A 21,664-nucleotide genomic window follows, 5' to 3' on the forward strand; every position below is an offset into this window, starting at 1 on the left:
GACTGGGCAGCCCCTTAGCTGCAATTTTTGGAGAATGGCTGAGGGTTTAGGGTAGAGTGTCCCATGTATAAATAGAAAAGAAAAGGCAGCCGCAAGGGAGGAGCAAGAGAGGAGCTACGGGAGAAGGTTTGTGAGAAGAGCAAAAAAGAAAGAAACAAAAGGGGGATTAGGGGGGAGGTCACAGCTAAGAAAAACTGGAGAGGCCTGAGTGAGGGGCAGGGAGAAACAAGAAGAAATCTGGGAAGCGTTAGCAAACGGAGAGAAGGGAACAGAGATAGGTCAGCTGAGAGGTGGGGGATAGGAAGGAAAAAAGAGGAAGCCTACGGGGGGGGTTCTTAGAGAGTGGGACGGCAAATAGAGAGAAAGCACAAAAAACAACAGAGAAAAAACAGAGGGAGCGAGAGAGAGAGCTAAACGGGTGGAGGCTAGAAACAAAGGGGAAGATTCTGAGGAGAACCAGAGAAAGAACCCAACTCCACCATCATCGCCTTCGATTGTCATCAAGAAACCAGCGAGTACTGCGTGAATCTTCGAGATTTTGCTCACGGTAATCTCCTGTTTGTCTACCCTTCTGCCTTTTCTGTTTCATGTCCCCCAAGATGCTGTTTTTCTTGTTTATGAATGAAAAACCAAGTCTTGTGGATATGCATGAGCTGTGTTTTGAATTTGTTTTGTGGAAAGTTGGCGAATCTAAAAAGCCGTCAGCTTTGCATTTTCTGCACCAAAATCTGATGCATATGGTCCGTGGTTCTGTATTGGATGATAACTGATAGTACAAAGACTTGATTTTTTTCCTTTTCCCCCTTTTTGGTTGAATCTTTATTGCTGATTGAAGCTCGTTGTTGCTATATGAAGTTGCTAGCTTTCAAAGCGTCAGAAATTGCCGACACTATCTTCCAATTTGCATGTCCACACGCTTGTTTTGCTTCTTTTGTCTGCAATTTCTCTGGGGCCATCTGATTCTGTTTCTTTATGCTTTAAGGTTTGTCTTCCTATGGTATAAAATCATAAGCTTCATCAGTCTAAAGTTTATAGAATCGTTGCATAGCAACCCAGCAGTTCCACACGCATTTCGTTTTGTTAACTCCCATTTGGACAGAGATTGTTTCGTCATTTTGGTTGAATCCATTTCACGGCTTTGTAGCACTTCATGCTTAGGAGTCTTGTGGAGTCTTCCATCTGGAATATATGAGAATCTTATGTTGAGCTGGTACTAGATTAGTATAGCCGAGAGCTCTTCTTGATCATGTTTCAGCCGTGTAAGCAGATTTTTTCCTCTTCTGAGTGACTGAAGTTCTTCCTGCTTGCTGACTTTTAAGGATTTACTTGTTGTCCCTGGGTTGCATTGGTCCTTTCTTTTACTTTGGGAGTCACATGGTGCAATGGGCATGTAATGAAAGATTTTTCTTTAAAACCAAAAACTAGAGGGTAAATGTAGTTCTGCTGCTTCTTTTTTTTTTTTTTTTCGGTCTTTTGGTTTCTGTTATAATCAAGCAAAGCTACCTGTTTGGTTTGGGGTCCGAATTTACTTGTCTACTTCATTTGTAATGGTTTATTTGTGTAAATTATCTATGGAGAAGGAATAACGCCAATCTTGGTGATTCTCATAAGAAATAGAGGAAGTTGCAGCCACTTTTGACCCTTCGAATGATTGCATGTTGTTCCAGAATTTTGCATGAGATTTTTCTAAATGTTCTTCCTGTTTAGATGATGGTGATTGTGTAGTTAGACGCTTAGTTCAAAGCTTTCATATTTGGGTTTGAGACCTTAACTTAAAAGCAAGTTGTGTGTGCGGTTTCTCTTGTTGAAGTTTCGGTTGCTAATGGTTTGATAAGAGATGTTGCAGGAAAATTTGTAAAACTTTGCATGAGGCTGCTTGAGCTGTTTGAATTTTTGCATGCTTGTTGTCCGATTTTGGGTATTTAAGTCTACAAGCTTCATGATGCAAAGTGAAAGACTTGTGTGATAGTTGTGTTAGGATTTGGCTATGTTTGAAGGCTGTCTTCGTAAAATGCTGGGTTGCCGAAAGCTTTCAGCAGAAATTTCTACTGCAGAATGTTGTTTCTCATGTTGTTTTTCACGTAGCTTGCATGAACTTGCATGGAAATTTTCTAAAATTGCACTTTGGCCCTCCAAGTCTCCCCTTGTCCTACTATGGCCCAATCAATTGAATGATTTCCTCCATTTGGCCCTTGGTAGCTTTTAATTTTACAACTTCATTGCTTGTTTGCTTCAATTGACTACCATGCTTTGTTTCAATTGCACTTAAGTTATGACTTTAGAGGCTTTATGACCAAGTGAGCTTGTGTTTGCCTATTTTCTTTAATTTTTCCAAATAAATTGGTACCTTGACCATTGCTTTTATTTTGGAGGGTAAATTAGTAACTTCACTCCATTTAGGGCATCGATTCAAGGGAGGTACACTCTATCCCTCATTTGCACTTCATTTTTTCCTACGTGCTCCTACGTGTTATGTGAATATGCATGTCTACTTCGCTTTACTTGCTTCCCTTTAATTCCTTGCGTTTATTTCATTTACTTTACTTTTATTTAAGTTATTCATTATGGGGTATGTGTACACCTCTTGGCTTGTAATAGATAGGGCTTGGCGAGCTTTCTTGTCCATTTTCCCTTTCCCCCTTTGTCTAAGTTATTCATTATGGGGTATGTGTACACCTCTTGGCTTGTAATAGATAGGGCTTGGAGGAGCATTCGATGAAGACCTATCGAAGACGTGTGCCTAGCTAGCAAATGTAATAGTTAGGGCTTTAATTGCCTTATGTGTCTTGCCTGCTTAGTTATTACATGTTAATTTGCTTTGTTAGGGCCTTGCATCTAGTCGAGCATGCTAAATGTTATGTGCTACGTGTTTACGAGTGTTTGGCATGTCTACTCGCTTTCCATAACCATGAATGAATGTGATGGATGAACGTACGTTTCCGCTAGTCCAACGCTAGTCGGAATTCATAGATGGGCTAGTCCAACGCTAGACCCAATAGGCCGCCCCTTTTCGATAGTGCATATTTGCATGTTCATCACATGTCATGCATTTGGCATGCTCCTCCACCCTTTCCCCTTCATTTTAGACTTTTGCATTTTCATGCTAGTTATAGGGTACATTTGCTTGAAGAGTCCCCTTAAATATGGGATATAGACGAGTGTGGCTTTTTCTAAAGCCTTAGCACGCTTGTATCCTCTGTATAAAAGGGCAAATTGAGTCACGATTTAGGTCTCCCCGTACCCAATATGCATGAATTCCCTAGGCTCATGCATTCTCAATCCACTCTATCATTACACTTTCACTTTTGTCTCATTTGCACACATGCACCTTTTTATCACTTTCACTCGCACACGAGTACTTTCATCTACATTTGCACACCTTCACTCTTATCTTATTACTTTTATCATTTTTCTCACTTCACACAAACTCACACTTTCACATGGCATGCATTCCACTCATTTTTCACGTCATTTAGGTTTAGGTGTGACCTCTCCAAAAGGATCATTATTGGGCTTCACAATTAATGTGATTGGCACCACTCAACCTTTGAAGAGAAATTTCCCCCAATCCCCCTAGGTCTAGGTTTTTGCATTCATATAGACATATCCAATACGCGATACATACCTTGGGTAGAAAAAATTAGGGAAAATTGGTTTAAGCCACGCAACTAGCCTTGGCTAGGTCGAAGGGGTGCCTTGGATTTTTATCCTTGCCTTCCCCTTCGTCAAATGTGACCCCCGATCCCTCTTTTGGTTACGTAGACCCAAAAGTTCTCAAAAAGGGTTTATTTACTTTTTTATTCAAAAACAAAAATCATTTTTGGGTGACTTGGTACACCCTAACTCTATACCAAGTGGCGACTCCATTTTTGATACAAAAAACCCTTTTGAACTTCACTTGGCCAAATCGTCGCATTATAAGTCCCATGGCCTTTTACTTTTCACATTGCACACCACACACCACACAATCCACTCACACCATCAAAAAGTGGGGCGCGACAGGACTGTTTTGAGTGCATTATGAGAAAGTTTAGGAAAGGAGAGTAACGATGATTGGTAATTTTGTTGGTAAAAAATCATGTTTGACCTGACATTGGTCTCGAAACTATGCTAATTCATAGTTACCTGACGTTTTATTTTTTTTATTATTGGGCCTTGGTAATTTTGTTAATCTGTTGCTAATAATTTTTTGCAACGCATAATATATAGACTGAATATCCTTGGAAATTTGTTAATCTGGTGTTAATAATTGTGCATATTTTATTTGGAGGGTAACATGTTGCGGATATATTTCAATAATTTTGTATATTTTCTTTGAATATTGTTGAATGTAGTTGTGAACCAGTACTTGACGGTGCTTAAAAGCTAAACATCATTTAGCTCAAAGGAGGAAGACCATCAACAAACTCTCCTTTTCCACAGTGAGGGAATGAGCACGCAGGCACAAAGCAAACAAGCGAGGGGACACTAAAAGGAAAAAAAAAAAAGAAGGCAGAATGCCTTCTTCAGCTGCACCCACAATAAAAACAAACAAGGTACTAATTAGGAAGTAGGAGTGGCTTTAAATTTGCAATTAGTGTAATACTACTACTATATTCTGTAATCATACCGCTATAGTACTTGTAAGTACTGGTAAGTAATGGTAGCGTTATTTGCAGCTTAGCTTTTATCAGTTGCAAGCTGAATTCAAGTTGCATTTGCAGGGGGTGCTCTCACGGTTAATTGAAATTTGCTTATTTAATAATGGAAGTGATAAAGTACAGTCAGTGGGAAGCAATAAAGATGTGTAAATATTTAGGTCTTACAAGTTGACAGTTTTATGGGAAGCGAATATTGAATTGATAAGGTGCAAAAAGGGAGAGGAGATGGCACTGACATGATGACTGAAAATAAGGTTAGAGGTTAAAACGTAGGAAGAGAATATGAATAGCATCTGGACTGGTATCTGAATAAAGCTAACAAATTACACATCAAAGATAAGAATGTACATAGTAGTTATGATACCAGGGGAAAATTTTTTCGAATCCATCTGTCTTGTAGACTTGCACGGTAAATGAATTTTCTGTCTCTGGTATGAAGACTAACTTCTCGTTGAGCTGTAAATCGTGTTGGAAAACAAAGGAAGGCCAGTTGTCGCTGAACTCTCGGTCCTTCATCTTTACTTGAAAGAGTCTATATCCAGCTCTGAGAGTGAGTTCCGACGTTCTTTTTTCATTTAGGAAAACGCTAACGAACTTTGGTATTTTCTAGTATGGAAGGAAAATGAAAATAGTAAAAAGAACATAATAAAAATGTACAAATTAAAATATGCAAAATTGAGACTCACGAATTTGGCTCTGTTCTTTTTGTCATAAATCTGGTAAAAAGATATAGAATTCATAATGTCATGAGTTATATCTGGTTTGATGGAAGGGGATATATGCTGATATAGAATATATGGTGGCTTGATATCACCTGAGATGAGAACCACTACGTCAAAAATCCAGAATAAATGTCTACATACCCTCGGTAGGAAAAAGCAGGCTAGATATACTGACCATCAATATTTGCAGAATATTGCAATTGCAGAGTATTAACAAGAGGAACTGTCCATCTAAGATAAGAGTGCATTTTAAGTTCTGTGAACTGAATAATGTCAAATTTTAAGTTGCCGATGTGGCGCAGGAGGATATAGCTGTCTTGGTCAAGCAAGTTATTTTTTTGAAATTGTGTCCATCCAGCTCCAAATTTTTGGTCTGCAACTTGAACATTCCAACTTTCATTTCCTTGAACGATAGTGATGCTAGTTTTGTTATGCAGTTTCAGGATATAGTGAAAGCTGGAGGCCAGAATCTGCAAGTTGAAAGCGTAAAAGATGAAGTTGTAGAATAGAAGTTTGTCTGTGGGTGCATATATTTATATATGGGAAAAACAATTTTACCTTTTCATGCTGGTTGCATTTCAAGAAAAAACATCTTTCAGTGACATTGGAACTATTAGGTGACTGGTTGGAAGAATTACTGCTGTGAATGTTGATTGCCATCGAGTTGGATAAAGGGAAAAAAAGAATTCTAAGATTAATGGTATAAATAGGAAAGAGCTTAGTTGATAGATTCTAGAGAAAAGGAAGAACCGGCTAAGATGGTATTATAAAGATCTTTCAAATGTGGTTGAAAGGAAATGAGCTTGTTAGTGATATATATTAAGAAGTACAGTGGGTCAGCATGTAGGGAAGGAAAGTTATGAAAGAAAATAGGACTGAACAGTAGCTTAAAATGTGTGTGGTGTATAGATTTCTTGAAAGTCAATAGAGTTGATGTTTGTGGAGACTGAGAGCAATAGTAGGTTTACTAACTTATTTATGAAAGACAACTGATATGAAGTTTGTGCATATTGACACGAATAACTTGTCACTCTGAACCACCTATGAGTTTTCATAAGCAAAGGGACAAAAATAGAGAAAAGAAACAGTGAAAGCTGCCTATAATCAATTTGTACTTGGAGAAAGTTTTGGGGAAAGAGGAAATCAGATTTTTTGCAGTTAGATTATACTACTGGGGTAGATAAAAATTGCTTGAGTGGGAAGGGTATTAAAAAGCGTGTATGTTAAAGTTAAAGGAGGGGAAATTGCATTTTTTATTTAATGTGTATTGCAGATAAAATAAATAGTGGTTGTCACATTTAACCGGAGGATGATTAATTTATGTACATGAGCATTTAATTAAATGAAGATGATAGATTCCAAGAAGACTGATTGGGATATATATTTCATGTATCAAATTGTCTGCTGAAGATTAAAAAACATCTAAGTTAAATATCTTTGCTGATTCATTACTATTGTTAGAGCAGACAGAATGAGCAATATTTTTGTCCGCCAAAAACGAAAGAATCAAGATTAAGAAGATGAAGATATAACCCGAATAAAACTTACAAAATATAAGGCAAGTCAAGCCAAGTATGTTTTTTGCAATTGTCATATGAATAAGGTAAGAACGGCCAAATTTCATCCTTAAAGTCAGTTGCTAGTAGCAAGAAATGGTAGTCTGAAACCAGCAGGTCATGTTCAACCTCATTTTGCACTCGTTTATAGGCAGCTTATGACAAAAAAAACCGGAGCATGTATGTGGAAACAGGTAACATATAATGAGAGCAAAATGCCAAGCCAAGGATATGATACAACGAGTTATATCCAGGATAATGGAAAATAGGCAGGTTCAACATGTAATCAGTTATATCGAGCTCACTACAAAAGAAGCAAGACCATTCCTCTGGAATGAGGTAACATATAATCAGAGGTAGTTAAATACAACTTGTGCAAAAAACAAAATGGTAAGACAAGTCTAAGATGCCACTGGCTATTTCCAGGGTAAGAGAAAACAAGCAGTATCAGTTATCTCGGATGACGAACAAAATAACATGCGAGCAGGACGAGTGGGGAAGTGATAGTGCAGGTCTAAGATAGTTTGGCTCTTTTAGGAGAACTGTCATCTTCAAGCGGTGACGCAGATGAGGAGTCACCTTCTGACTCTTCAAATCTTTTAGCAAGGCACGATTTAATTCTTGAAGAAGAAGGATTGCTCACTGCTATATAAGAAAGGGAAAAATAGTTTTTGAGATTGGAATGAAGTGAGATATGTAATGGGAAAGGGGAAATGCAAAAACGCAGTAATAGGACCTGATGCTGCTGAATCACTGTTTATAGCTTCATCAAAGGTTAACACGTGAGCTGGCCTTTGTTGGGTATCTAGTAACTAAGCCTCCATTTGGTCAGTAGTTTCACAATAATATATAACTGTGTAACGTTGTTTTGCATCAGCTAGCATGGATCGAACAGGAGTAATGTGAACCAGGAAAATCTTCTGTTTTAGTGCAGCATGAATCTTTTCTAAGGGAAGCTCAATGTTCTGGTAGTTAAAAGTCAGAAGGAATACACCATAAGAAGTCTAAGTATAGGAAATTGTGTGAAGGGAAAATATGTAAATACACACAGAGTATAACGTATCTAGATGGTAACCTGAGTGAAGTGATCCATTGCTTCCAATGAGGTGAAAGTAAGCAAGTTTTCAGCTAATTTACCAAAAATGGAAGCAGTGACTGTGCCTGTTGGATCAGTCAAATCAATGTCGAATCGGCATCTGTATATATTAACAAAAGCTAAGTAGATGAAATGCAGCAGCAAGACGGAAAAGAAGTAAGGAGAAAGTTTAGCATGAAAAAAGGAGAAGAGATAAAAAAAATGGGAAAAACTGATTGAGTGTATAAACAATGACCTTGGTTCGGCTGGATGCTTTTCTTTGCAGGAATTACATGTAAAAGACACCCCATGGGGAGCTGATGTAGAGCGGAAGCATTTTTTGCATCCCATATACCAGAATTTTTGGAAGATGTGCTCAAATGAGAAGGAGACTTTGACCCACGAGCTCTGGTTAAAAATTAGCAATGCAAGAGAGAGAAGAGACAGGTTTGGTAAATGAATGTGAAAAGGGCAGCAAATTGCATAATGCAGAAAAAAATACGACCTTTTGTGTAGGCTTCAAAAGCATAATCTTAGTTATCTTCTGATGTGGTTTAAGAGCCATATCAGGATTGTACTTCATGTAAGCTCCATCAGTAACAAGATCATTAAGGAGCTGAACATTTTTTTTAGCCCTGTGGAAAAGTTGACAAAATTATCAGTAATCATAAGCGTACATGTTGAGCATGTATAAGACAGGGATAAAATAAAAGGACACATTAATAACCATTTTTTTAGGTTTCCAGCTTCTTCTATAGGAGGATCTATAAGGATTGCAGAGTCAAACCAGGTAGACAGTGTCACTCCTGAGGGGGAAGGTGGGCAGTTGCTAGGGGAAAATTAGCAAGAAGAAGATACTCGGAGATGAAAAAGAAAAGCGAATAGCAAGTGTTTAAATGTAACAGAAATATTACAGAAGTGCTAAACTGTATACCATTGTAAAAGCTAACTTTTAGCCTGCGACAAACAAGAATAGGCTGATTCTGGATGTTACGTGTGATCTGATGGCCCTCGTTAGTTACAAAATCATCCCACAATGGCAAGACTACAGTCTGTGCACTAATACAGAGAAAATAGGAACTTAGTAAAAGGCAGAAAGGTAAAAGTTCAGATATAACAAACATGAAATCTGTAAGGTAAAATTTACTCTTTGTTAACAATGACGAATTTCTGAACAACCAAATCTTTTCCATTTCTTGTGATATGTCTCACATCGAGTGCCTGAACAACAATAGCAATAATATCTGGTGCATGATAAAATAACACTAATCAGGGGAAAATGGATATAATGACCGAGTAAATGAGGAAACTACAATGGTGAAGCTTACCAAAGGATTTTTGTTTGTCATCCATGAAGTTAACAAGATCACTGAATTCTGTCCAGTTAAACTTCATAGGCAGGAGATCGTTATCATCGTTGACTGGTTCAATGACCGTTCGGCTGGTTATAACCCACTGGATTTTCACTTCAGGAGTTTGATACTGCTCTGGAATTAGCCTGACAATGGCATTTGAAATGAGGTATTTTTTATAAATCTGAAGCCGAGGGCTGACTTTGGGGATGTCATTATTGAAGATAATCGCCTCGATCTGCGATCCCTATACAGATAAAAAATATTCAGTAACAAAACATTTAACCATGCAGAATGAAGAAGGATATATTATCACAGCACAGAGAAGACCTCTGAATCGAGCAAAATAAACTTTTATTTTTTTGTTGGTGTCGCTGTTGAGCCGGTTATTTGCTGCTTCTCTTGGACAGTGACTCTGCAGGTCCAACCTTCTGAGCCAGGGAGCACGTCTCTGACTGGGATAACGGGCTGCATTCTGGATGACTTTGCAGAGAGGAAAACAATGGGAAATTATCATGACTAACTGAATATGTAAACGATAAACTAATAAGAAAACAATGGCATGGGTAATCAGACCTTATATATTATATGTCAGTGAATCGAAAGATATCATGAAAGACAACATTTCTTGTTTTACAATCGACTTTAACGTCGTCAGAAGTACCCGGAGCAATTAAAACTTTGACTGTCGAAGAATCTTTAGCTTTAGAGAGAGCAACATAAAGCTGGCCGTGAGAGAATACAGGCTCACGGAGGTAAATGCCAACATAGTCAAGAGTTTGACCTTGAGATTTATTAATTGTCATGGCGAAGCACAAACGGACAGGAAACTGTGTCCGTATACATGGAATACCACTCTTTTCACCATCAGAAGTCTGCAAAGGAATTTTTGGAATGAAGACTTTTTTCCCTTTATTTGGACCAGAGACAATTTCAGCACAAATTGTGTGTTCAGCTAATTTTCTGCAGATTAACCGCGTGCCATTGCAAAGACCATCCGTTGGATTCACATTTCTTAGAAGCATTATAGGACAGTTTTTTTTGAGCAAAAGTTCATGTGGAGGCAGACCTTTTGGATTTAAAGAGTTCAGAAAGTCTTCATAATCTGCTTGGTATTTCCTATCAACAGTTCTATCACAGCTTATGTATTTGTGAAGATTTCCAGGAAATTTTGCAATCATCAGTTCATTGATCTCAGCAACTGAGCAATTTTTTGGGTAAAGTACACATCTATCTATCATTTGATAAGGATCAGATGAGTATAGATTTAGATCAGGAAATACGGTCCCAAGTAACCTGGAACATTTTATACGTAATTAGGAAATGGAGTCAAAGCAGATGGACAGAATAAATCAGTAATAATGCTCTATATGGATATAACCTGTCAAGTGATTCTTCTTTGTTACGATAAGGGATAACCATATGAGGGGGCAGAGATATTTGGCCGTGTTCATCAACAGGTTCAGTGCCTTCGCCTACTCTAAGCAAAAAAACTGAAAATGCTGGATCTAAGGCAGTCCTCACATTTTTTCACAGTTGCAGCTTATATATGTGAGACCATAAATGTGAATATAGAAGAGTGGATTCAATCAAATCTGGTGCGGCAAGGTGCTCAATAACTGGCAGGGTTTGGCGAAAATCACCGTCGAAAACAACAGTTTTTCCTCCAAATGGTACATCAGATTCCATTATATCCGTAAGAAGACAGTGAAATGCCTCTATTGTTTCTCTTTTTGCCATAGAAGCTTCATCCCACAAGATTAATTTAGCAGAAACAATCAGCTGTGCAACACTACTCTGCTTACTTAATTGACAAGTTTTTTGTTTTGAAAAATCCAAAGGAATCCTAAACCTTGAGTGCGCAGTTCTGCCACCAGGGAGAAGAGATGCTGTGACACCAGATGTGGCAACTGCGAGTGCCACATATCCTTTGGAGCGAAGAAAAGTGAGGAGCGCGCGATATAAGAAGGTTTTTCCTGTTCCAGCTGGACCATCTATAAAGAAAGCTTGGCCTTTTGAGCTCAATATTGATTCCAGAATTAAATCAAATGCATGCCGCTGGTCAGAATTAAGTTTTTGAGGAAGATGCAGATCTTCTGGATCAATCGGTATGCCAGTTTCACTTTGAATTTATCTGGTCAGTTGGTCACGATAACAGGACACAAAAGAATGTTCAACAAAATGATAATCATTGAGGGTCTTCCCCATTTGCTCCAGTGTCACATTAATATCTTGAAGAACTTTTCTTTTAATCTCTATTGGTGTGCAGTGATGATGCGCGGAGCTTCGTTTGTAATCAGAAGATAGCTGCTCTTCGAATGATTCCCAAAGATGTCTAGGATTTTTGGGAGAACAATAAAATAGAAGCATTGCGAACAAATATCGTAACAAATAAGGCATCTGGAAAGTAGCAGCTTCCTCTAATGCCTCTTCTATGTAGGAATCAGATTCTAGCAATCCTAATTGCAGACAGGCTTCTCTAAAAGAGGCTGTTTTGTGACCTCTAACCATAAGCAAGTCATCGAATGATGTTGGGCCTGGAATATGGGTAAGAAAAAGCCTTAAGTAGTATCTTTCTCCCTCTCTAGGTTCAACAGTTATCAGCCTCCCTATCACCTTTCTACGACTCCTTTCTGACCATGTTTTTGTTTTCGGTGTCTATACAAAATGCAGAGGAAAATCTCTATATAAACACTTCAAATGCTGAGCTGTAGGATTGAACTTGTTCATTTTGAAAAATTCAGTCAGCATAGTCTTTGAAAAATCAATTTTGTTGAAAACATACCACAAATCTGAATCTTTATCAAAAGAAACAGATTGCTGGTCAGGAAGATGAACTTGTAGGGTATAAACGGCTGGATTCATTTCTGTTAGGCGAAATTTGTAGATGCGCCACAAAGCTTCCGGAGATGAAACCCAACGACCTTGCTGGAACCGAGTAATCTCATCAATGTTGCCAACAGATCCTTGGTCAAGAATGTGACGGCCCCACTTCTCCCTAAGGCGAACCAGAGGGTTGGCGGGTCGCCTGCCTAGCTCTCGCCAGGACTCACGCAAGCAAACTGGCTAAACTCTTCCGACGTATAACTTAAACCATTACAAAATTCGTCACCTGAACAAGCCAATCCTTAAAACGACCAAAAACACTAAGGACACATTAACTTCAAAGATAACATTACCATTGGACAACTGAACATCCACTCTTATGTACATCTCCAATCAGATTAAAACATAACTGCATTTATACATTACAAACCACAAAGTGAAATCATAAACCCAAATACATTCATACAAGTCAAATAACAACTCAGGGTTTGCACTTTTCCAACTTCAAGTGGCAACCCAAGACGAAAGATACATTGTCTGATTCTAAACAACATTCATAAAAGGTAAAGGCAGACTTCAGGTCTCTCAAATGCCAGAACCTGTTCAGTAAAACAAGTAACGTGGGGTGAGCTAAAGCTCAGTGGTGCCCCAAACATGCAATCATATAAAACAAGTAGCAAATAATAACTCCAAACTAAAATTCAACAAGTAGGAAAGCGTATAACAGCACAGGGTAGGATACAGGGCTCTCAGGGGCCATTTTCCACGAACTTGATCAAAATTTAACCGCAGTTGACCCTCCGTCAACTCTCACTATCTAAAGTCCTAGTAGGATTTTTTTTTCCTTAACATGCTCCGACCAACTTACTCCCACCGGGCCCATTCTTCTCACGAGAGAGTTTGGTATTACTCGAGTATACCTTTTTATAGTCTAGTCGAGGGATTCACCCAACGACGTCACAACAAGTGGTTACCAAGTCAGGATAAGAGGCCCTCCCACCCTAAGGTGTGGTACATTCCCCTGCCTGGTGGTTTAGTTGACGAGTCCACGCTCCAGTCAACAGTTGCAAGGTTTTTGGTACTTGAGTTAGGATAAGAGGCCCTCCCACCCTCAAGTGTGGTACATTCCCCCACTCAGTACCTAACTAGAGCGAGCAAAATATTTGAGAAAACATTTCAAGCAAATCACCACTCAAAAGGGCTAGTGCGATAAAGTACACACTGCCTATTTCGATGGATCAGGAAAACACTATCCGATTATCACATAACAAGTCAAGAAAGCACTTTAACAAGATAAACATAGAACAAGCAAGGACACTCACCAAAAGTGAAGCTCAAAAGTCAAGTTGGGAATCGAAGTCCACGTCCTCGCTAAACCCTAAAAGACCAAGTTTTAAAACTATAAGTTTTACTATACAAGTTCTTGGTTTATGTATGAAAAATTATCTGGTATATAACTAGTTTATCTTCTCAAAATAAAACAACAATTCTCTTAGAGTTAAAACTAGTAAAAGTGATAAAATATTTCGTATGGTTTCTTTAAAGGTACTTTCTTTCTAGAGGTGCAAACCAGAACCAACTTACTTCAAATAAGGTTTCTTGCCAAACAAGTTTTCTACGTCTTTTATTTAAAATTACTAAAATCTCGTGTTTTTGACAATTTTCCTCTAAAACAACTAGCCAGGGACTATTTTACGAAAATTCTAGAGTTTAGAAGTTAGTGCAATTATTTTCTAAAAGTAATAAGGCTAGTTTAAGCAAAGGAAATAATTAACTAGTGGGCAAGGTTTTAAAAGTCCCGACACTCGAATTTTAGCATTATCGTACCATACTCAATTTCTATAGCTTGATACGAGGACAAAATGTTTCAACAAAGCTTGGTTTAAAAGTACTCGAGTTCAAAGGACCAAAACGGACTTCACGATTCCAATTCACTTGCACATTATATTCCAATTTGCCAATATAGCAAAATCACAATTCAAATATCAATTTCACTAGGGTTTCATCAATCATTAGCCCTAGGTCTCAACAAGTTCAATTCTAATCAAAAATTAAACAAAGGAAGTCCAAGACATCAAAACAATTCCAAACCACAAGTCATGGACTTTCCAAGTGCATTTCGGCCAAATCACTTAAACAATTCCACCAAAAATTTAACTCTTGTAAAGATTACTCAAATGGCCAAGAGTTTCATCAATCATTAGCTCTTGGCATCAAACAATCACTTCTTACAACAAATCAACCGGAAATTCGACCCAAAACATAAAGGAAAGTCACGGCCAGCTTAACTCACAAGTAACTCTAGAAATTCAGATTTTTTTTTCTTTCATCCACGGCTCAATAAGCAACATGTATGACCAAATAACTAATTAACTATCAGTTTAATCCAAAACCAGGTTCGGACATCATCAAAAAAAAATCATCAACCAACCAGAATTTCATCCAAGGCTTCTCGGTTGGCTTGCATGCAAGCAGATTCTGCACCGCTTCGATTTTCTTGCTTATTCAAGGCTGATTAACCTCATGCAAAGCTTAATCATCCAGTTTTTAGTTAGCTAAACACACATCTAGGCTCAGATCACCTCAAATTAACAAATTAAAGCTGCAATTCCCAGCTCAATCTCTCGGCAATTCCCATTTTCTTCATAATCAGATTTTCCTGTGACTTAATTCATCATCCAACTGCACAACCATCACATGCATGCTCTTAAGCAACTTCATCTACCTATAATTAACTAGTCTAAGTCCAGAATTTACCTCAACTTGAAGCTCAACTCACGCGACAAGCAGCTGCAATTTTTCTCTCCTCTCGGCTTGCTAAGGAACTCGGGTATGGCTGGTCTAAGCTCGGTTAGTGCAGGCTGTGGTGTTGGTTGTTGGAGTTGATCACAAGTGGTTGAAGATGAGGAAGGAAATGGTCAGTTCTCGGCAGTGGTGAAGAAGATGAAGACAGATAGCTCCCACAAACTACCTCTTGCTCTTTCTCTCTCTCTCTCTCTCGGACAGTTCAGAAATGCAGCTTGCCGACTCTCTCTCTCCCTTGCTCAAGCTTACAAATGAAATGAAGGAAGTGTTGGCTCTCGATCCTCTTCACTAGCTCACGGATGGAATGAAGGAAGAACGGTAAGTCTCTCTCTTTTCTCTCTAGCTTACGGTCAGATAGAAAAATAATAATAAAGAGCTCGGCTCTCTCTCTCACTTCACTCTCGGTTCGCTGCAGAAGAAGGAAATGGAAATGGAAATGGAATTGTTGTGGTGAATTGGAGTTGATGTAGTGGTGTGGGTGTAGTGGGGATGAGCCGGCAGTATGGAAGTGCTTGGATTTGAAGCTTGCCCAATGAAGTTCCATGACTGCATGGTTAATTTGAGATGGAGGAAGGCTAATTTGGTCTTTTAACATCTTGTCCGACCTTCCACTTAGGTCCTCACTCATAATCTAATTCCAAAATTTTTTACCTCAAATGAAATTTGATAGCCTACTAGTATACTAATCTCGTAAAAATTCAATTATCGAGATTTTAACGTCCTAAGTGTAATTATAAAGGGTTTTGACTTAAAATCTGTTTCGTCTTAATTCTAGGTTCCCGTTGACACTTAACATTATTAACACTTAGAATTAGCGATCAGAATTCAAAGAGTTAATATTAAAGCAATAAAACAATCTACATCAAGAAATATTATTTTAACTTGGCAAAATTCAAATAGTTTAATATTTTGCACAATTAAATTATTTGTAACATAAGAATTATTATATTTTTTCCATACTTACTTAAGAACAAATGAAAATAAAATTTATTAAAAGTCTAAAATGCAAATGCAATATGTATATATATATATATATATTTTTTTTTTTGTCAAGGTTCTCACATCATCCCCCCCTTAAATGAATTTTGTCCTCAAAATTCTCACCTTCTAAAGAAATAATTCGAGGTATTTTCTCTGCATATTCTCTTCTAATTCCCAAGTTGCCTCCTCTATTCCACGATTCCTCCATAGAATCTTCACCAAAGGAATTTTCTTACCTCTCAATTCTTTCACTTCTCTTTCCAAAATCTTAACTGGTCCTTCTTCATAAGTTAACGACTCATCCACCTCAATTTCTTCCAATTGCAACACATGACTTGGGTCGGGGTGATATTTTTTGAGCATGGAAACATGAAATACATTGTGAACCTTGGCCATGCTCGCAGGCAACCTCAACTGATACGCCACTTTACCCATTCGTTTCAAAATTTCAAAAGGTCCAATATACCTCGGCTTTAGCTTCTTACCCTTTTTGGACACTACTCCGCCTTTCAAGGGTTTAACTCTTAGAAAAACTTTGTCTCCGACTTCGAATTTCAAATCTTTTCTCCTTGTGTCGGCGTAGCTCTTTTATCGACTCTGGGCAGTTTGAAGCCTTTCTCTAATTAGTTTCACTTTCTCATGAGCTTCTTCCATCCAAGGTATAGCCGTTGGATCTAAAATTTTCTTCTCTCCCACTTCATCCCAATGAATCGGAGATCGACACCTTCTCCCATACAATGCCTCATAAGGTGCCATTTGAATTGAAGCGTGATAGCTGTTATTATAGGCAAATTCTACTAAGGTCATATACTGACTTCATTTACCCCAAAATCCAATATACACGACCTCAGCATATCTTCCAAAGTCTGAATTGTCCTTTCTGACTGCCCGTCTGTTTGGGGATGATAAGCAGTGCTAAATTTTAACTTGGTCCCCAATGTCTCTTGAAATTTCTGCCAGAAACGTGAAACAAACCTTGGATCTCGATCAGACACAATGCTTATAGGAATACCATGCAATCTCATGATCTCTTCTGTGTACAACTTGGCTAGTTTCTCCAAAGAAAAGCTCATGCTCACAGGTAGAAAATGTGCGGACTTGGTAAGCCTGTCAACTATCACCCAAACCGCATCACATCCTTTTTTATTTCGAGGCAATCCCGTTACAAAATCCATGGTTATGTGTTCCCATTTCCATTCGAGAATTTCTAGTGGCTGCAATAGACCAGAGGGTTTCTGATGTTCAGCTTTTACTTGTTGGCATATCAGACATTTTTGTACAAATTCCGCCACGTCATTTTTCAAACCGTCCCACCAATATAACTCTTTCACATCGTGATACATTTTGCTCACTCCTGGGTGTATAGTATATTTTGATCGATGTGATTCTTCTAGAATTTCTTTCCTTAACTTTTCATCAACTGGAACCACAATTCGATCTCGAAAGCTTAACACTCCTTCAGACCCTAATTTAAAGTCTAGGGTTTCTCCTTTTTGCACTTTCTCCAACTTTTTCTGGATTATAGGGTCCGTTTTCTGTGCCTCCTTAATACGGTCCAATAATGGGGATTTCAACGACAAGTTCCCAAATAAAATCTTCAATCTCTCCAAGCGAGAGTTCTAAATACTAACCTCTTCTAACATGTCCCATTCTTTTACCATTAACCCCGCTACTTGGACCTTTCTACTTAGAGCGTCTGCTACCACGTTAACTTTTCCTGGATGGTAGTTGATTGAACAATCATAATCTTCTAAAAATTCCACCCATCGCCTCTGTCTCAAATTCAATTCCTTTTGGAAGAACAAGTACTTAAGGCTCTTGTGGTCCGTGTAAACTTCAAATGTCACACCATACAAGTAATGTCTCCATTTCTTTAAGGCAAAGACCACTGCGGCCAGTTCTAGGTCATGCGTTGGGTAATTTTGTTCGTGAGTCTTCAATTTCCTAGAGGCATAGACAACTACCTTACCCTTTTGTATTAGTACGCATCCTAGACCTTCCCTAGAGGCATCAGAGTATACGACATAACTTTCTACTCCGTCAGGCAATGCCAACACAGGAGCTGATGTTAAGCGCTTCTTTAACTCCTGAAAGCTTGACTCGCACTTTGGAGTCCAAATGAACTTATTATTTTTCTTTATCAGCTCTGTCATAGGTCCAGCAATCTTCGAAAAGTCCTTGATGAACCGCCTGTAATAACCTGCTAAACCCAAGAAACTTCTAACCTCTATTGTTGTTTCTGGCTGAGTCCACGTTGTGACTGCCTCAACTTTTGCTGGATCCACGGCAATTCCATCTTTAGAAACTTTGTGCCCTAGAAAAGAAATTTCTTCCAGCCAAAACTCGCACTTGCTAAATTTAGCATACAGCTTATGCTCTCTTAAGATCTGCAGAACTATCTCCAAGTGTTTAGCATGTTCTTCTCGAGTCTTAGAATATATTAGGATATCATCAATAAAAACTATTACAAACTGATCCAAGAACTTTTTAAAGACTCTCTGCATTAAGTCCATGAAGGCAGCTGGTGCATTGGTTAATCCAAATGGCATGACTGCAAATTCAAAATGTCCATATCTTGTATTAAAAGCAGTCTTAGGTATGTCTTCCTTCTTAATTTTCAACTGATAATACCCTTGCCTCAAATCCAGTTTGGAGAAAACTACTGATCCTTGCAGCTGGTCGAATAGGCTGTCAATCAGTGGTAGAGGGTATTTATTTTTAATTGTAACTTCATTTAATCCTCGATAATCAATACATAACCTCAAACTTCCATCCTTTTTCTTAACAAATAGAACAGGTGCTCCCCATGGCGAATCACTTTCTCTAACAAAACCTCTCTCCAATAAATCCTGTAATTGAATTTTTAATTCTTTTAGCTCTGCAGGAGACATTCGGTACGGAGTCTTAGAAATCGGAGCCGTTCCCGGCACTAGTTCAATCTTGAACTCCACTTCTCTCTCTGGAGGTAATGTTTTTAATTCTTCAGGAAAAATATCTGGATATTCCCTTACCACTGGCACATCTTCCAACTTTACTTGGTCACTGGGAGCATTAATCAGGAAGGCTAAGAAACCTTGCGCTCCTTTATGCAACATTTTCCTTACCCGAATTCCCGAAATCATAGCAGACGATGCTAACCTGTCTTTCACATCAAATTTCAGGGTTGCTTCCCGGGGAATCCAAAATTCTAACACTTTTGCTCTACAATCAAGCTTAGCACGGTAATGAGCTAGAAAATCCATTCCTATAATAATATCATACCCTTTTATGTCCAAACTGACTAGATCTACTAGCATCCTACGCTCTCCAACCCAGAATTTGCAGTTCTTATAGGCCAGGCTAGTGATTATGCTTTTATTACCCATGGGGGTCCTAACTTCAAGATCAAAGGGTAATCTAACAGATTTACATCAATTCTGGACATAAAAGTTGGATTCACAAATGAATGTGTTGCGTCAGAATCAATTAGTACTCTAGCTAATCGGTGAAGGATTGGAAAAATACCTTCCACAACTTCCGAGAAATCAGGTACGGGTTGATCGTCTATGGCGTACACCCTGGCATGAACCTTCGGCCTACTTCCTCCGGAAGTGGCTTGTCTAGCACTCGGGGTACCACCTTCTTGTGTTTTCGGACAACCGGCAATCTGGTGCTTGCTGCTTCCGCACCTCAAGCACTTTCCTTCTTTCCTCCAGCATCCATCCTCGGTATGGCCAGCTTTCCTGCAATACCCACAAGTTACCTGAGGGGTTGTCACACGACTTCCTTGCGAGGCGTTCCTAGATTAACCCCTTCCACTTGGTCCTCCTCTAGCTCCGGTATCTCTTTCCCCGGCACTTCTTGCCCCAACTCCTTTCGCTAGAACGCCTCGTGGTGCTCCAGGACTATTTACTCCACCCGTTCCTCGATCCACTTTAGCCGGTGGAGCATTTGCATAAGTCAGCTCCCGACTGCTGTTAGGGGCAAATCTTTTCTTAGCCTGGAAAGATTTTACTTGAGCTCTGGCAACTTCAACCCTTTGAGCTCTCTCTACTGCATCAACAAAGATGTCTATCCGAACAGCAGCTAATCCCTCCTGGATCTCCACGTTTAGTCCCTGCACAAACCTCCTTATATGCCTTTGCTCCGTGGCTACCCATTCAGGAGCAAAACGGGACAATTTCGTGAATTAAATCTCATATTCGGCGACATTCACCGCCCCCTGCCTACACTTGATGAAGTCATCCTTTCTTTTCTCTTGAATGAGAGGGGGAAGAAACTTGGCGTTGAACTCCCTTGTGAAGTTCGTCCAGGTCCTAGGAATATGGTTCCTGTCCCAATTAACCCTAACTAGAACGAGCAGCTCCCTCAAACTGGAATGCTGCAAAAACCACTTGTCTTTCCTCCGCATAATTCAAAGCTGCAAAAATATCAGAGATCCTCTCCCACCAACCTTCTGCTACCTCAGGTTCTGGTCCTCCATAAAACTTAGGAGGTCCAAACTTCAAGAATCTCTCTAATGCCCGATCCTCAGTATCGATTGAGCCTCCTTGGTGATGCACTGGTCCAAGGGCTTGGTGCTCAGTCATGCACTCTAAGACATCAGTTATTCTATTGATCGCGGTGGCCACTGGATCTCCGGCCACGCCCTCTTGACCATGGTCTTGATTGACCTCAGGTTCCTTATCATCACCAACCTCGGAGTGTTGTCTAGTTGATCTCCCACGTTCTCTACCTCTAACTTGTCGATCCATAACCTAGTTATGCCTATTGATAAAAATTAAGCAATTAAACGAGGATATTTTAATTAATTAATTTAATATGTTTTTTTTTCTTTTTGTAAATAAAATCAACATGAACATTAAGGAAAAGGAAAATAGAACACTTAACACATATTCACATACCGGGGTTCATACAAATAGCAAGTTAGGGTGCTCTCAACAGTATGACACATAAGTTTAACAAATATATACAAACAATCCTTTAAACCAAAAATAGGGGTGTAGTGCCTCAAAAGTAGGCCATCAAACTAGACAAAATGTTATGACCTAAACTAGTATCACCCTATCTAACCCCGAATACTTAGTTACAAGCAAATCAAACCTAGTCTAACCCTCAGTAGGGTTGCCAGGGGCAACGTCCTCCTCAGGATCCTCCTTCGGGTCCTCCCCAACACCCACCTGAGCAGTACCCTGAATGATACCCATGACCTCGTCTATCATCATAGTGGCGTCAGCCATGATACCAGCACTCCTATCTCGTATCTCCTCAGCTACTCGAGTCAACCGAGACCTCGGTTTCTCTAACTCCTCACGAGCAGCCTCTGACCTAACCCTCTCGGCTGCTAACCTCTGCTCTAGATCAGCTATGCGGTCAAGTTGAGTATCAACCATGATGCTCAACTCCTCGACGTCTTGGGTCAAAGTGTGATTAGCATCCCTCAGCTGGCGACGCTCGTCGTCTAAAGACAGCACCAACTCGTTAGGGTAGGCATATGTGACCCTACACTGACATCGGGGGTACCTATCAGCTGGTGTATAACGTATACGAGATCCTCGGCCTCGTGGCCTATAGGAGATGGACCTAAGAGGCTCTACATGTCCATTAGCCAATCCGTTACCATTAGCATGTCCGTTTCCGTTTTCTATACCTGCAAAATAACCCAAGTCCAAAGGTTAATGCTTAAAAAAACTAACTTGCTCAAGTACTACTCAAGATATGTCTAATT

The 21,664-nt window shown here is 39.2% G+C and overlaps 1 protein-coding gene across 1 annotated transcript; it reads right to left on the reverse strand.

Annotated features, from left to right (window-relative positions):
* Positions 1–16,760: 16,760 nt before the first annotated feature.
* LOC140014641 (uncharacterized) lies at positions 16,761–20,690 on the reverse strand. The gene is made up of 6 exons (XM_072065720.1): positions 20,288–20,690; positions 19,802–20,088; positions 19,462–19,699; positions 18,791–19,333; positions 17,589–18,271; positions 16,761–17,501 (listed from the first exon to the last, which is right to left on the reverse strand). The coding sequence occupies exons 1-6, from the start codon at positions 20,688–20,690 to the stop codon at positions 16,761–16,763; spliced, it is 2,895 nt and encodes a 964-aa protein (XP_071921821.1).
* Positions 20,691–21,664: the final 974 nt, after the last annotated feature.

This window comes from Coffea arabica, chromosome 9e, assembly GCF_036785885.1.
Source record: "Coffea arabica cultivar ET-39 chromosome 9e, Coffea Arabica ET-39 HiFi, whole genome shotgun sequence".
NCBI classification, from domain to species: domain Eukaryota; kingdom Viridiplantae; phylum Streptophyta; class Magnoliopsida; order Gentianales; family Rubiaceae; genus Coffea; species Coffea arabica.

What these genes read in the sequence shown, in the direction of transcription:
- LOC140014641 (XM_072065720.1), bottom strand. Translation starts at nt 20,690, where the DNA reads ATGGATCGACAAGTTAGAGGTAGAGAACGTGGGAGATCAACTAGACAA. An exon ending in TGAGGGAGCTGCTCGTTCTA is followed by an intron (nt 20,089 to 20,287) that starts GTTAGGGTTAAT and finishes CTGAATGGGTAG; the next exon opens with CCACGGAGCAAAGGCATATA. An exon ending in TTTCTCGGAAGTTGTGGAAG is followed by an intron (nt 19,334 to 19,461) that starts GTATTTTTCCAA and finishes TTGATCTTGAAG; the next exon opens with TTAGGACCCCCATGGGTAAT.